Source organism: Rhinolophus sinicus, chromosome 17, assembly GCF_057876585.1.
Source record: "Rhinolophus sinicus isolate RSI-liver-muscle chromosome 17, RSI-T2T, whole genome shotgun sequence".
Lineage (NCBI taxonomy): Eukaryota > Metazoa > Chordata > Mammalia > Chiroptera > Rhinolophidae > Rhinolophus > Rhinolophus sinicus.
The window spans coordinates 55,237,123-55,255,036 of NC_142517.1; the positions used below are offsets into that span (position 1 = coordinate 55,237,123).

At 39.2% G+C, this 17,914-nt stretch overlaps 1 protein-coding gene across 2 annotated transcripts in view; it reads right to left on the minus strand.

The window, feature by feature from the left end:
* The window catches only part of FGF12 (fibroblast growth factor 12), a 520,770-nt gene that overhangs the window by 343,697 nt on the left and 159,159 nt on the right, over positions 1-17,914 (minus strand). The window contains exon 1 of one of the 2 annotated variants that reach the window (XM_074329539.2): positions 12,656-12,797. The exons of the other annotated variant lie outside the window; for it this stretch is intronic. Coding sequence (XP_074185640.1) covers positions 12,656-12,746 — 91 coding nt within the window. The 5' untranslated portion in view covers positions 12,747-12,797. Of the gene's footprint in view, positions 1-12,655; positions 12,798-17,914 lie in introns of those variants that run through there. 2 annotated transcript variants of the gene reach the window in all.

The following is a 17,914-nucleotide window of genomic DNA, read 5'->3' on the forward strand; positions in this document are numbered from 1 at the left end:
AATATGGTAATTGGTCCCTCCTTGTTAGAAGATTACAACATGGGTGTCACGTTTGCTCCCTAATATGGGTGCTGTGGTAATAACAATGTTCATTGAAATCACTCCAATTTGTCATGCTGAAAAGCTTCATGAGGTGGAGAGATTAATCTGACCAAAACCTTAGGTCAGTTTTAACATCTGCCTTAGAAATGTACCTGCATCTTTTTGAGAAAGCTGCTGTGCTCAGCTATCAGGAACCTGCTAAGGAGGCTCAGGTGCCTTGGAAAGTAGAGCTGACGAGATCTGAAGTCGTTGGACAATCTCAGCTCCACCTATTCTCTTTCATTATTTTTCCTCGTAACCCCTTAAGGCATTTGCTTCAGTCATAAGCACTCACTCTAATTCCAGCTCAACCAAGAACCATCCCCTGTCAATTCAAAAGGTGAGATGACCAAGTGTACCTATTTATAATTCTTAAGAGAGGGGAGGAGAAAGCATAGCACACAAAGGGAAATGGACTGGCCTCAGCCTATTCTCAGTTGTCCCTATGGCCCCCCTGATACAAGAAAACCAAACCCCCAAATAATCAGGCACTTTTTCAGCAGATACAGAAAACTCCTTTGACTCCAGTCCACTGTGCAACAGCCTTGGTCAAAAGACGATTGCTTCCTACTGAGACTCACACTAACCTCTCCAGCTCAGGTTACTTCCCATTCTGCCCTAGTCAAGGCTCAATCACCTCTGACAGGAATCCAGCACCAGACAGGGTTTTCTTTTTTCCAGTTGGCATAGTGCTGGACTATCAGCAAATATTAGTCAAAGCTGCTCTGCCTACTATGAGTCAATACACGTTCCCAAATGAACGTATAGATAATAAATACACTGCACTTAGTGTCAGACAGTATTCTAAGAGCTTCTTATGTATGAAGGCATTTTATTCCTCATCATAATCCCTATAAATTAGGTGCTCTTGTTAGTCCCATTTTACAAATAAGGAAGTTGAGGCACTGAGAGGTTAAGGAACTTGTCCAAGGTCACATAACTGATGTTTCAAAGTCAAGTTGAACCCAGGCACCTGTTGCACAGTCCATGCTCCCAGCCACTGCAGTAGGCTGCCTCACACCAGGCACATGTTTCTGAACCTGATAAATTTGTATTAACAGGGATGAATTTCAAAAACAACAACAACAAAAAATGAGTGAAAAAATAAGATGCAGAGATAAGTACAGTTCAAGTCCATTTAGAAACACCCAAAACAATATTATATATGACATGTATTAAGAGTATAAACCCATAGACTGGAGGGACACCTGTCAAAGTCATTATAGTTGTTACACCTGAGGAGGAAAGGACTCTGGAATGCAGCTGTGGACAGGTTCTAAGTGATTTTAATTGTATCGTTAAGGTTTGACTTCTTTACCTTAAAAAAAATCTGAAATACATATGGCATAAAGTTAATTTGTTCATTCTGAGTCTTAAGTATATTAGTCACTGCTATATTAACCCCTGGTTATTTCTGTATATTAACCTTAAAAATAAATTACATCCATTTTATCTTCTATTCCTTCTTGTGCCCTCCCAATTCCAATGCCATGAACATCCACGTCCAGTTGAGGTAATAGAAGCCATAGTATTGCATTTTGGGAAACAGAATCATAATGGTCCATCCAGGGCTATTTCGCCTAATGTTAACTGAAACTAGACTACTTCCAGCTGACAGTAATGAAAACAAGTTAACAACCGATCTAGTCAACTAGAATTTGAACTGAGCACATGCAAACAATCACAGCAGCCAACAGTAATGTTCAGAGAAGATAACCTAAACAGAAAAACTTGGGGAAGAATTTACCTCTACTCCAAATATGGCGGGTCCTTCTAGAAAAATGACAATGCTGACTAAGAATGACACAGGACAGACACCATTAATGCCTTAATTGTGATTGGTTATGCTCACATATTATCTCCCTTATTAAATTATGAGTTCTTTTAGAGCAGAGTTCATGCTGGCACATTGCTTGGCACATGGTGTGGGTCTTAGTAAATGCTAGTTGAATAAATATATAAATGAAGCGACATTCCATAATGTCTTTGCTTTTCCAAACCTGAAATACTCAACTCCTCAAGCAATAGGGTAGTCAACGTGGCTGAACTTATAAAGAATTCTTATAACTACATAGATGCCTTTGGGGCAGGGGGAGTAATTTTCGCTCTCTGGGATAGAAATTAAAATTTCCCTTCTTCCTGTTTTCAAAAGGACTATCTTGGTGAGACTCTCTAATCATACAAATATAAGTCAATTTCCTATTCTCTGTTGCTGTAACCCTTCTCCCCCCACCCCCAACTACTGAAGCAGATGCTTCCATCTGAGGTGTTAAGTATTTTGGATAGTAATTTAAATTGGATATATTTTGAGCAGAACCAAGTTCATGAAGATTTTTTAAAATGTCCCCTACATTTAGCCTTCCCTATTTGAACATTCTTATTTCTCTTAGAAGACTTGTCTTATTTGCCCAAGGGTTTGTGAGAAGAGATCCTGTCAAGAACAGCATGCCAAACTAATGCCCTTTGCAATCTACTTTGGAAAAAAAGATGGCGGAAAAGTGCGACACTGCCTGGGCTGTACATTTAGCATTCTACATCTGGTGTTACTCAAAATGAAATAACCCCCAAAGTTTAGAAATGTATCGATAACTACTGTGATTGCTTTTTCTGGACCAGGAGTGGCCAGACCCCACCTTACGCTGGTAATGAGTGTTTCCCCTAAAGAATATGGTTGCTCAGTCTCAGTCATCCTGCAGTATGAAAAGCCAGAAACCTTGGAATGGGAGCAGGAATAACCTCATTGTGTCTCTGGAACTGGGAAGAACAGTGTCTAATTGCTGAGAGAGAGGCTAGGGATTGAAGAGAGATGACAAGGAGGTTCTCCTAGGGAAGGATGGGACCTATGTCCTAGGAACAGTGATAGCCAATATGTGTCTTTAGATTTCCACTCTCTGCTTTCATCAGGTATTCAGTAAATTATTCTGAAAACCCATAGCCTGGTTTTTCCTTAAGACTGAAAGAGGAGAGTGGCTAAACTTTTGCATCTCAGTGGTTCAGAGTGAAGAAAATTGGTAGAGATGTCAAATAAACACCAGGACAGATTCCTGAAATGTGTAATTTCTAGTATCTTCTAGAAATTATTTGGTAAGGGAAACACTGCAAAGGAATGGAAAACCACTAAGCTACTCAATAAGCCTAGCTGTCAGGATTTGAAAATAAAATAAATTTATTTTTTAGTCCTGATGAGGTCAAGAACTTTTTCAGTTACACTGATTCTATAATATTAAAATTTTATATGACTTTTGGTTGCCTCCTGTCTTAATCTTCTAAATAATCTACCAACACAGAGAAAGTTGAAACTGGAGCACCATGAACTATTAAGAATAAAGTTAGTGTTACTATGCTTAATTCTAAAAATTCATTTCTCAAAAATCACCTAAAAAGCATCATCCAAATTACCCGTTACACGTAATTTACTCCCAAATACCATTTTACATTTGTTTCTGTCAATGAAATAAAGTACATTTTCTTAAAGCTGTGGAGATTATGTTGATTATTAGATATAAGGAAACAAACCGGAATCTTTACAAATGAAATTGGACAGATTGTTTCTTACCAGAATGAAGACCTGTCTTAACAAGGAAAAGCTAAACATACGAGTAAAAAATGTAAATATATCCTAAGTTTTAGTATGGTGCAGACTTTTTTTTTTATCTGACGTTAACAGAAAGAATAACATAGGATAAATCATACACTAACAACGTGCATTAAATATTTTGTGACACCAGCAGAGATGAACGGCAAGAGAAAGAAGAGTGGGCAACAATAAGCACTGACTACATGCTCAGGATTTCACAGGCTAAGAACCCTGTAACATGAATGTATTTAATCTTCAGAGCAACCCTAGAAACTAACCACTATCATTAAGCCCATTTTATGTATGAGACACAGAGAGACCAAGGAACTAGTCCACAGTCACACAAGGCCAGGAAAATATTATATGGCTGTTAGAAGTGTACATTGCTGGAGGATATACCAGTACCTTAAAAATAGTTATGCCTTTGAAAGTTACACCTGTAAGAGTAAATTTTCACTTCAACTTTCACACTTATATTTTGGTCCACAAGAGAAGCTTCTGCCTTTTCCAATGTATGGGAAGGGAGTCTCTGCCCTTCCATCTACCCTTCTCACTCCTTTCCAAGGAAGAGGAAAAACTTATCAGATAGGTGAGATCAAGAAGAAAGCTTAGCCTGTTGTGGGTTCTCTTTCTCTCTCTGACTCCACTCCACTATTGGGTGGGGCTCCACAGGGGTGGTGGGGCTTGAATTCTCAGGCCACCCCCAGGGTCTAATCTATAGATCCAAACCTTCCCTCTAGCAAGTTACATATGTCAAGATTTAGTTTTGAGGAAAAGGTGTTAAATTTAATTTTGTCCGTTCTCTAATCCAATGTTCCAGCAATCCAGTAAGAAAGCAGATACACTTAAAAGCCATCTGTTTGACAAATTTTTCTATATCCTCAATTGTTTTGAATTCAGGATTAAGGAAGGAGGTAGAGGGAAGAAGGAAAAAGAAAAGCTATCACTGATTACCATCCCCCAAGCCCACCACACACAAAAATTTCTACAGGATAGTCATTAAATTTTTTTTTAAATAAAATTTTAAGTCATAGAAAAATGGATGTAATCTAAATATTCAATGACAGTGGGCAGACGACAATTATAGCATGGACATGTGATGTCATTCTGTAAAGTAATTTAAAATCATATTTAAAAGAGTCTTTTGGGAAATGACGTATCTGTTAGTATTTTTTAATAGACAGTAAAAAATTTTTTAAAATACAAATGGCCCACAATTTTCCACCCAGTTATAGCTATAGCTAATATATATACATGTATACATATATGTATACATATATATATATATATATATATATATATATATATATATATACATATAATGCATAAATAATTAGAAACCGTGGAGAAAAGCACAGAGCTAGAAAGGGAAAGCTTCCTTCCTCACTGCCCCAGAAGTATCTCTCTCCAACTAACCACTATGAACAGCTTCTTGTAATTCCTTCTGGAAAAAATATTTTCCAAATATTTCAATATGATATCTATTTCTATATTTAGAATAATTGTTTAAGCTCATAGGAAAACAAAATATACTTTTTCCATGTGATAACTTTTGTTTAAAAATTCCACCTGCAAAGAATGGAAGGAATTATATTGAGGTTTTACAAGTGATTTTTCAGTCTACAGAGATTTTATATTTTCAAAAGTTTCTGCTATTAACAGAAAACTGTATAATCCAATGTACATATCACTAGTTTTTTATTATAAAAGGAAAACATTTTCATAAACATTCAAATAATATAGACATATGTAAAGTAAAAAGCAAGACTTCCATCTCTGCCTTCAAGCTCCCTAAAGGTAACTGATAAGAACACACACCCACACACCCACACACCAACTCTCTCTCTCTGTCTCTCTCTCTCTCTGTCTCTCTGTCTCTCTCTCTCTCTCTCTCTCTCTCTCTCTCTCTCTCTCATATGTACACAGACTTGTTAGATACAGATGCACATAAATTTTAAAGTTTTCAGGAGAAAAGACATAAATGTCCATAGACATACAAATCTTCACCTGGATGAACCTGAACCTGAGTTCCCTAATCTGTATTATGTTAACTATAAAGAAAAATGCTATCCTGCCTATCTCACAGTGAAGTTTGGAAGCCAAAAGGCCAAAAGAAGTGATTGACATCCTCCATCTCCATACTGCGGCAGTTTTAGAAAATGTGACACCAACTTTTCACTGTGTTTCTCACCATTTCCGGGTCCTCCCCATGCTGCCTGTGTACACAGGACTATCACCAGGCTGGCACAGAACATGACTACCTAGAATTCCTGACCTCAGTCTTCTGGTGTTAGCCTTCAGGTAACCGGAACCACAGGCACACCCACTATCTCCTATGATTGAGTTATTTACAGAGTGCCCCCAAAATGCCAAAATGGGATGGGAGACAGGGTTTATCACTAACATTTTGAGAATGGCTTTTCAACCACTACAACTATATTATCTAAGTTCCTTAGTGCCAAGGTCAGACACTGAGCCAACATGGCGATGCACTGATTCTCAAGTTCCTCCAAGTTAAGCAAATAATTAGTGCCTTAGAGAATGATCCAGCTAGCAACAAGCCCTCTCCCCTCAAAAGAAGAGATTGATTTTGTGCCACTAAGTTTTATTTAAAGATCATGCAATCGAATCCCAGCTGGCTTCATTGAAGCAACAACGTGGGCAATCAGTGACACCAACTGCAGTGCTATCATTTCTATAAACAGTAATGAGTGGAGGGGGTGGGATGGTACTAGAAGCTTATGTATAAACAAGAAAGATCATTTCAGCAAGAGAGATTGTCTTGGCAGATTAGCAGTATCTTTCTGATTGGCACCCTAGGAAATGCAAATGCCCTGGAACATTTAATGTCATTAGAAGAAACATTCGAGCACCGCATTCATAACATTGTACAACAAAAAATAACCATGTCATAAAGATAGCAATTTCATACACTAAGTTGTACAAAGGAAACTTTCATTGTTTTAACACATTGTGTACGGACCACGAGACTCTTCGTTTTTTCTGAGCCATGCGTTAAGGATGGATAACGAGAATTTCAAAAGACTGGGCAGAGAGCAGTGAGAGGCCAAGACAGGGAGGTGAGACGAGTGGCCATAGGGAACCAGCTGTGAAAGTGCCTACGCAGCGGGCCCCCAAGGAAGACAACCCGGCCAGGCTCTCGGGAGATTTGGCCACGCATCATCTGGAGCCCATAGTGGGAAGAGGAAAGAAAAAATATCACACATGGGTGTGTAAAGTGTGCGCATCAAAAAAAGTGAGAAGTGAAACTCGGTACATATGCAATTTTTGCCGTGTCCCACTGCACAAAGGAAGCTGCTTTCTGCAGTATCACACCAGGAGGGATTACTAACATCATAGGTGAGTAAATCCTAAAAAATTCCATAGAAAAATAATAAATGACATACAAGCATTTGTGCTTTAAAGAGAAGAGTGTATTTTAAAGTAGTTTCTTTTAAAAATCTGCCGGAACAGAGGGGTATGAGGGATTTAAACCCCACTGTACGCAACGTGTTAAGATAGTCCATGGAAATTGAGGAAACAGATCTCTAAGTACCCCCTGGATGTCCCTTTCTACCTCTGATACTAGAGAATAGAACTTGCACCTTTCTGAGAAGCTGATGAATTATATTTGGCCTTGAGTAAGTGAACTCACATTGAAGTCGGTGCAAAGGAGAGGTATAACATAAATAACTAGCAGGAGATCTAAATATGAACAATGCTAGGTAGGCTTGAATTGAGTTGTAGTATCTTTGTAAAAACTGCTTGTTTATCTCTGCATCTTATTTTTATTCAAACACATTCTTCCAGTAAAATATCCAAAGGTACTATTTATTTCCATTAGAGCCCCTATCTGCCCCACCTCAGCCTATCTTTTGAACTCCTAAATGCTTTTCAAGCTCAGGGAGATTAACATAAATCCCAGGCAGAAATAATTACTCCTTCCTTGGGGTGATTCTTACAATAGGACATGAGCCCAGGTAAGAGGTTAAACTGAACCAATCGGAGGCTCCCAGGCACTCCTCTTTTGGCATGTATCATACCCTGCCTAGTATTATAGCTCTTTCTTGTACATATATATTTCCCTGCTGGGTCTCCAGTGCCTGACAGAGAACCTGGCATGCACTCGTTCTTCAAGGAGTGTTTGCTGATTTAAAAAATGGCAATCCCTGAAGCCAGATACATGTTTCTTTAATTTTCAATGATCAGATGGATATGGGCAGAAACAAAGGAGGGGTACCAATTGTGGAGGGCTAGTTGGCATGAAGTATCTTACGTTTTGGAAAAAGTCTGGCTTCCCTCCTCTCTTTGCTCAGCTTAACCCAGAGCCAGGTAAATGCATTGCTGGTCCATGACCCAGATGACAGCACTCAGTATAACCCCTTCACCATAAAGTACCACCCTGGTTTTCTGCCAATGCACACAACTCTTAGTTTATAATCTAGGAGAAGAAAACATTTTTTATGTGTTTTTGCATTTTCCTTTGTCCAGCAAAACTACCGTAGTGATAAGAGCTGACACAGTGACACTGCTCTTCCGGTAATGGAGCTAATTCTTTCTTTCCAGGATACACTGGGGGGCATCAAAAGGTAATTTCCACAGTTCAGAGAAAGTGTCAGGAGCTACAGTGTCTTTAAGGGCCTTGCCATTAAAGTACAACTTTGAAAGTATAATCTCAGACATCAGTGTGTCTTCTTGACATCTTTGGGGAAAAGATAAATACCATTTAAGAAACAACGCCTTTCTTCACTAGACTCAGGAACCACACTAATTGGAAGGGTGATGACAAAACCTCATACTTTGGCAACTAATTATTCTAAATTATGAAAGGAAAATAATACATCTATTTGTTATATACTAAAGATGATATCATAGAGACATTGGAGTGTTTGATTGGAAAAAACCTTAAACATAGTTCATAACCTTCCATTCAATGTTATTACTTTAAACGATACTGTCTTACTGTATCAATCATGACAGGGCAGATAATGAATGACCTCAAAAATCTAAGTTACTTACAAAAAGATGTATTCCCTTCTCATTTGGGTTAAATGTCCACCATGGGTCACACAGTGGAGCTCTGTTTATCACAGGTACTCAGGACATAGGCTGATGGGGCAACTATTACCTGGAACACCACTGGAAGGAAAGAGCCTGTGGTGAATTGTGCTCTGACTATTAAAGCTTCCACGTGGAAATGAAGTACGTCACTTCTGCTCACATTTCATTTGCTAATGCTAGTCATATGGCCACAACTAACTTCAAGGGAATGGGGTAATGCCATCCTACAATGTGCCCAATAGGGGAAGGCAAAATATTTGGTGAAAAGTAGTAATGACTACTACATTTGCACACAGTAGCACATAGCAAATTGCTAGTTAAAAGTACTATAAGAAAAATGAACTAATAATAAACACTGATTTCTTGAGCTTTTTAACATTAACACTGAAAATCTCATGTAAAACAACAAAAATATCCAGTTAAAAATGAAAGCCAAATGAAAGGGATGGACATTTTGTATATTGCATAATTCATGTTCATTTTAACCATTGGGGAATCATTGAAATTGTGAAAAATTTAAGCTCAGGACATAAAAACCAGCTCATAAAAAAAAAAAAAAAAAAAAAAAAAAAAAAAGAAGATTCTACAACAAATATAACTGCCATGAATAAATCGTAAGTTATCCTTTAATCAAGTTTTTCAAGATTGGCTAATTGAAGGCACTTATGCACCGAAGTCACCCACATTTCAAAATGAAAACATTGTGAACACCTGAGTACATGGCTTCAGAAGGTGGATTTTGTCATTTGTTTTTTACTTAGTGGTTTTCTAAAGATTGAATTTGAGTCTAAAATATCCTCAAATTAGAAATACATTACTGTCATTTGTCCCAATTTTGGAGGGTACTTGTTACCTACATCTTTGAAGAAAAAGTAAAAAGATTAAAGGACTATATGACTACTTAGAAGTAAAGGTAGCGTGGAGCTGAAAACAACTGTATAATACTATCTTTGTAGAGAACCCCTTACTGACAAATAAGCTTAAAGCAATAACTGCTTTGCAATTATTCTTTCTCAGATTACTTGACTGTCCCATAGAGAAGTTAAAACCTATAACCCTTCGATATACAGCCAGCTGATACAACCTTGTCTGAAATTGTCTTCTACTTGATAACTCATGCTAGCTCTCTACTAATAAAGTGCGAAACATTTATAAACTAATTTAAGGCATAAATTAGACAAGATGAAAATGCAGAAAAGACAGGAGAGGTAAAATATTTTAATTATACTAAAAAGCTCAAAAGATAGTAATGATTATTTTTGTATTTTCTTAAAACCACTTATTTAATAAAACCTGAATAAAATATTGAAATGTTTACAATTCCAAAAATTCAGCATTCCATTAATAGAATCTCTCAACCTCTTATAACAAATTATGTCAATCGTCTCCTGTGGCCCTCACTTCCCTCAACTGTAAAGTAATGGGGAAGAAGTAGCTGGCATAAAACTTTGCACTCATGATGATATGGTTCCAAATATTACTATATTTCTCTTTAGGTATATTTAAAAATTAAAATAGTGTATTCCAGCTCTATTTTCATAAATTTGCTCCATGAAAATGTATCTGATGTCTTTATCTCAATTTGCATGCACACACTGGGCATAACATTTCATGCAGAACTGCTGTGATGTCATGCTAACAGAACAAGTCACATGAAAGAAATTATTTTAAAATGGAACATAATAATAAATGTAAAATATATAGAACATGTATACGATAAGCTCAAAGTTCTTAGAACAATGTCTGGCATACAGTGAGAGCTCAATGAATCTTTAGCTGTTATTAATTCACTCAATTTTTACAACCACCTATGGGATAGAAACTATTAACATAGTAATTTACAGTTATGCTTAAAATGAGGAACCACAAAAACATGTTAGCTTATCCAAGATCATAAGCTAAGAAAAGTCACAATTCAAATAAAGGCAATGTAGTTCCCAGAGTCTATGATCTGTATATTACCTCTGTCTGTGGGAAGGGTGTGAAAAAACCTTCATCTTCACTACTTGTGACTATACCATTTTAAAAGCATTCCCCTAGAGCGAAAGTTCCCCAGTATAATAAACTACCCCACTAAGTAAAAATGCATGTATAAGTGCAACAGTTTTCATAGGATCACATGTAAAAATCTAAGATTAAATAAAATATAGGAACCAGGCTAGGGCTATTTTAATTATCTGCCCACATTTTTAAGATGATTATAATGAATTTAAAAGATGCATAGTGATTTTATTGAGACTGCTTTATAATTACGTCTTCGGACTCTAACTCCCATGATCCTGCAACAACATATGCTGCCCAATCACATATGTTATCACTTCTGTTTATGGAAACTGACTTTGCACGTAAACAGAATAAGTTACCTATTTTTACATGAGGAAGTGCCCTGTCTTCATTACACTCTGAAGATACTTTAAAATTTTTCACATCTATGAAACATATTCACGTTACAATCTATTTACATTTTCTTTAATGTAGACAAAGAAAATTGAAGTAATGTTAACATACATCTCTACTGGCTTCCATTAATATGTATTTTTAAAACATAAGCTTTAACATCAATCATGTTAGTTTAAAATGTAAGTGGCTTAGAATGTTTTAGCACTTATAAACATGATTGCAAAAAAAAAAAAAAAGAATGTTTAAATAATCTGAACTGAACAAAAGTAAAACCATGAGATCTCATGGCTGATTTCATTTAAAAAAGATATAGTCTTAAATCTCACATCTAGTTAAATTATCTAATTAGTTCTTTTAAAGTAGTTTTGTTTTTCAGTTAGAGTGATGACTAACCAGAAAGTCAAAGATACAGAAAGGATGAATGAAGCCTATATATATTCTAATCTTTCCAAATATAATCTTCATAGCTCCAGAACAGAGTGAAAATAGGCACGTAACCAAGTGAATCAGATCCCCCAGAATAACATATGAAGTTTTAAACATCGAAATCTATTATGCTATTGTTAAATTTTGAACATTAAAGTTATTTGGGATTCATGGATAAAGAATTATTCTAAAAGGGACACTTTAGACATGAGAGGTATCTTTTCTCTCTCCTTACATCTTATTCCCATTTTGTAAAATGAAAACCAGACAGAAAAACTGATTAGCACTTGTAAAATTACTAGACATAATCATTTTAATGGGAACTTAACACCTTAAAAAGAGAGAGATGGACAATGGAAAACGCTGTGCAACGCACACATTTGCCAAGGTTTTCGCAGGAAAGTATCATTCTTGTTTGGTTTTAGCTTGATATTTTCATTAAATTTCCAAATTGATTTTCTCAATATTGCAGGTCATTTAAAGGGCTTGATTGTCTTACTTTGCCCCAACCCTTGCCATTCCTGAGGGACCTAGTTGGTTAAGCCCAGGGCTAATTGGGACTCTGCTGTTTGAGCAAGGAGGACAGAAACTGCTTGATCTCCAGGGCAAAACGCTCTCTCCGACGATGGCCAGATGTCTACTTTTCAGACAAAGCAAGAAAAATAAAAGGTACCTGCCTTTAAGCCACCTGTTTAAAAGTCCCTTCTCCTGTCGAACGCACCAGCAACTTCTCAGAGGAGTCACTGAGCAACTCCAAGTCGCGAGCCACCCTCGCAAGTCACAAGGAGAGAGCCACGAGGAAGTGCGAAAGCCGGGCACTTAAAGCACCCTTGGAAAAGAGACCGGCAGGGTACAGCTCAGGCGCTAACGCGTCTTTAAAGCGCTGATGACTTCAGGGATTAAAAAAAGAAAAAAAAGAAAAAGAAAAAAAAAGGAAAGCAAGCGCAGACAGAACCCGCGGCGGGGTGATCATCTGGCCCTAGCAGGGAAACGCCTTCCTTCCATCACTTACTGCGCTGAATGAAGGCGGAGGGAAGAGGAGACGGAACCAGAACGGCACGCGGGTGGGGGTGGGGGGTGTTAGGGCTAAGGGAAGAGCATTTTCCTCACCACTTAGGCTGGTGCTAGTCCTCAGGCCCCTTCCACAGAGGCACTGCAGCATATGCACTCCTTTCTTCAAGGAAAGCTCAAGAATCTTCATCGAGAAGCTCGTGTGTGGGGTTCGTCAACTCCCCGCCCACCTCCGCTAATTGTCCAACCAAACGGCGGCCTGTCTTCGAAAGCCGGGTCTGTCCATGGTGCGAACCACCCAGGTGGAGAGCTGTTCGCACCGGGACAGGGCAGGACCCAGAAGGCGGGGCAGGAGCGCCGCACTGCGCGGGGGTCACCGCAGGCGGCGGAGGACGAAGTGCCGCTGGGCAGGGGGCAGCCCCTGGGGAGACAGAGGCACGGCCACACCCCCGTGGGGTCCAACGTGACACTCTGGAACTTCTCCAAATAGGAGGCTGGTCTGAGGGCGGGAGGGTGAGTGGATCGAAGCCCCTTACCAGGTGTCGGCGCCCGGAGGGACGATGTCGGGGTCCCGCGCCCGCCCTGGCCTTCGGGACTGGTGGCTCAGGGCACCCCCTCTTGCTTCTATTCTCAGCGGGACAGTGAACTCTGGGCACCCGCCGGTGGCAGTGCCCCTGTCTTCCCGGGCTGGGGGGCTTGAGAGGGGCTCGGCGGAGCCCCGGCGGCGCAACCAGGCTAGTCCGGAAGGCAGCGCTCCCGCCGGCTGCGCGCGAGCGGAGGGCGAGTCCGCGTGGGAATCCGGCGGAAGGGAAGCGCCCGCAGGAAGGGCTGGACCCGGGAGGCTGCGGAGCGTCAGAAGCGACTCCAGGGAACTAGGGGGTAGGGGTGGGGAGGAGGGGATGTGGAATAAAGAAAACTCTTGGGTACGGGCGATGAGAGCAAAGGTGTGCCGAGGTGTGGGCGGAGCCCTGATGTAGAAGTCTGGACACCTCGATTTTCTGATGGGCACTCTGTGACCTTGGATAAGTCACTTTCCCTAAATTAGGGCGGGGAAGAGGGTGTGGAATAGAGAATTGGCATCTTCGTGATTGTCCCCTTGCCTGCCAGTCTCCTGGAAAAGCTTAACACAGGTGCAGTGCGAAGGCAGGTGCAGGGGAAAGGGAGGTCAGACGGGAACCCCAGAGGCAAAGAGGGAGAGGCAGATGAAGAGGAAAATCAAAACAAACAAACAAACAAAAACAGCACTTTACTTCCGGGCGGTATTCCAGTCAGCTCTGCCTCTGCCAACTGGCCCCGAAGATGACCAGGGAGCTTCCCGGTGGGTCTAAAGGTCTCCATTATTTTTCACCAGCAAACTCTCTGGCTTTATTTATTTGTTGCTTCGGTTGTTCATTCGTTTGTTTGTTGCCAGAGGAGGCCATCAGCGCCGTTTTGGAAGTCTTATGAGTGAAGCATACAAAGAATACTGGCAGTGTAACCAGACTCCACGCTACCTCCAATCTCAGGGTAAGAAGGGACATTAGCGGACACAGCAATGTAGCAAGTGGTTAAGAGTACAGACCTACATTCAAAGTCCTACTAGCTGTGTGACCTTGAGCAAATTATTAACCTCTCTGTGCCTCGGTTTCCTCATCTCTAAAAGAGAGTTAATAATAACATCTACCTTATACACCCCTTGTTGAGGGTTAAGAAAACACCTGATTTGAAGTAAGTGCTATCATAGTGTTAACAATTCTTACTTAGCTCCCAACCTGTAGGGTTCTCGATCACTTTCACTTTCCGATGAATGCCAGTGTCCATACCAGGGTCCTCCTCATTTCTGCTTGAACAGTTCAGGTATAGAGAACTCACCAGTTCCCCAGGTAGTTCATTGCACAAAACCTGTTAGAAGTTTTACCCTGACATTAGCCAGAAACTTACTTCATTTATTTCCACCCATTGTGTCAAGGCCACTTAGCTCTAGCTGGTTAGCTCTTCCCTGCAAGGGAATAAAACGGCTTTCATCACCCCTTTCCTCTTTCTCTTCTCTAGGCTAAACCTTCACAGTTCCTATGAAGGTCCTTACAGGTTGAAGCTTAAGATGGGAGTTTCTTGGGAAAATATTATTTCAGAAGTCTCTTCCTTTTTCCTGTCAAAAGTGGTAGAAAAAAGCCAGAACATTTGGAGGGAGGGCCTCGTGAACCCACAGCCACCCCTGGCTCCACATTCTCTTAATTCCTTTCAGAATTGAGCTCCAGTCAGACAAGGTAATTTGAGGTAGTTCCAAAATTCGAGAAGAATGTCCAGGCCTTTCTTCCAGTCATGTCTGAGAACTGCTGTTCACTGGAATCACCAAAGCTCTGTGGGCAGCAGCTCCTGGAAGATCTTGCTAAAACCATGGCACTGTTATCACTGGGAAGGTTCTGAGGCCCCAGGGCCACCTAAGCCATGGCCTTCGCCTTTCCGGTCTCTGCAGGAATTAGTGAGAAACTTGGCTCATCTGGGGATTCTACCACAGAAATTCCCCACGTAGGCAGAGACAATTAGCAAAAGAAAAACATCTAAAAATAGTCCTTCGTGCTGCAGCAGAGGCAGAGAGCTTTCTGATAGAGCGCTCCTGCTCTGGAACCCAATGCTAGAACTATTTCTTTACTTTGAGATAAGTGCTATTCCTTGAAACATAGGGGAAACAAAATAGGACAAGGCCCTGATTCCCTCAAAGGAATGGGAGTGGAGCGAGCAGGTCCATGTGTGATTTTAAAACACACATGACCTCCTGAGCATCGATTTTTGTATTTATAATAAGCCTCTCTGCCTACCTGGCAAGGTCGTTGCAAGGATTTAATGAGGTGAGATATGTGAAAGTCCTTTGAAGATTTTAATTATCTTTGCAAGATAAGGTGCTATTCCCAATTTTCGGAGTTCTAGGTGCTCCTCAGTGGTCTAATACACTGGCTCTTTTATTTCATTCCAGGATGGGTTTACATGTGAGTCTTCTGTCTGCTCAACAACTGTAAACTCTTAGAAGGCAGGGGAGGAAAGCTAACTGTCACAACTAATATCTAAATGGCCTGCTATCTTGTTTAAATGGCTATCATAGGGACTCTTATGGTCAAGAGTGTTTATCACAAACAAAATGGATCATCACAGTAGTTGAAAAAGCAAATGGAGGGATCACACTGACAGATTTTTTGTTATCATTATTGAACTCTCAGAAGTGTTCAGATTAAACCAAAAGAGGATATAACTTTTTAATGCAAAATATTTTCTTACTATATATTATGGTCATTTGATGGAAATAGAGATAAGGGAGAATCGATCACTGGAATTTTATTACTCAGACGTAGTTATTTTAAAAAATAACGTTTCTTACCCTTGTGAGGACTTCGATGTACATGCTTGTTAAAGCAACTCCTAAGGTGACATCCAGTTCCAAAATTAGGCACACGGATGCAACATAGTCTTCCTAAAGTATCTTGGGCGGTATTTCTCAAGATCACATTTTTACAGGTACCATAACATCCGAGAACAAGACAAAACAAAACCAACAGTAGTAGCCAGGAGCATAATGGATGATAATGTGGCAAATTTTAATTTAAGCAAAACTTTTAAATTTTCTGCTTTCTGTGTATTATTCTATACACCAAAATCAAAATTTTACTGGCAATTATATTTTTAAAATTGAAATTCAAGATATTATTTTAATGACCAAATTTTAAATTATGTATCTGTCTCTAACTGAGATTTTTTTAAATTAGGCACTTGTTCTGTTTTTTAATTGACCTTGGACCAACTCTGGCAAGTGACTCACTAGTGTGGTTTCCAAATGAAATAATGTATCACTTTATGAGAGGGATTGGAATATCTGGAATGATAGGTAAGCTTGTTTCAATTTCTAGTATCTAAATTTTTTCCTTTTTACAAAGAGATACACACAGTTTGTAGGAATTAATAATTGTTTGAGGGAGTTCTGGTGACTTATCTAAGTTATTTTCTGTTCATATTAAACATAGGAATCTGTTGACTCTTGGCATCAGCTGTGCAATTAATCAGTATTTATCTGCTTTAAAGCCTACATTGAATCAGTAAGAAAATATTCAGAATTTTGACGGACCAAAAACTTTTCATGAGTATATTAATGGCAAAATGTCTACCAAATGGAAAGCAGCTTTATTTTCACAAAGAAACCAAACCTATAACACATAAACTAAAAGATCAACATCAGCATGATAACTAATGTATCTTTGTTCTATGTTTTATAGTCCACTGTAGAGGTCAAAACTAGGCCTCTACCTCATGTCTTAGAAATACCTTCAAATCCAATTTTGATAGGCAACTTCCATAAACTGAATGTTTGTATCCCTCAACCCAAATTCATATATTGAATTCCTAACCCCTGAGGTATTAGGAGGTGGGGCCTTTGGGAAGCTTCACCATCATGAATGGGATTAATGCCCTTATAAAAGAGACCCCAGAGAGCTCCCTCTCTCCTTTCACCATGTGAGGACACAGCAAGAAAATAGCCATCTATGAACTAGGAAGCTGGTCCTCACCAGACAGGATCTTGGTGCCTTGACCTTGGCTTAACTTCCCAGCCTCCAAAACCGTGAGAAATAAATGTTTGTTGTTTAAGTGACCCTGTCTATGATATTTTTTGTTATGTACCCTAAAAACACAAAGACAACAATAAAATAACCTTATTAGATAATGTCACAAAAACAGTCACTAGCAATTAACTTCCTTTATGAATGACATATGGTCCAAATAACTTTTAACTATTTTCAAAAAAGTTAACCCATGTGTTTTTTTAAAAGTTTATCTTCTTCTTGTTCTTTTTTATTTGTTCCTCTATTTCTTCTTCTTCTCCAAACTTATTTTGAAATAAATTTAGACTTACAGAAAAATTGTGAAATAGTACAGAGTTCATGTACACTCTTCACCCAACTCTTAATGTTAACAACTTACTAAACCAGTAAATTATCAAAACCAGAAAATTCAGACTGGCACCACGCTATTCAATATAGTACATGCATTACTGAGCTTTCAGCAGTGTCTTTTTTCTGTTCCAGGGTTCATTAGAAATCACGTTGCATTTAGCTGTATCTCCTTAGTCGCCTTCCATTTCTAACAGTCTTTCGTTGTCTTCCAGGACCTTGACATTTCTAATAATGATTGGTGAGATCTTCTGTGGAGGGTCTTTCAGTTTGAGTTTCTCTGGTGTTTCTTAATGATTAGTCTAAGGTTATTCATTTTGGCAAGAATGTCACAGAAATGATGGTGTATAAGTGCATCATTATCAGGGGGCTACATGAAGTCAACTAGTGATGTTAACATTGATCGTGGTAGTGTCGGCTAGGTTTCCATATGTAAAGTAATGTT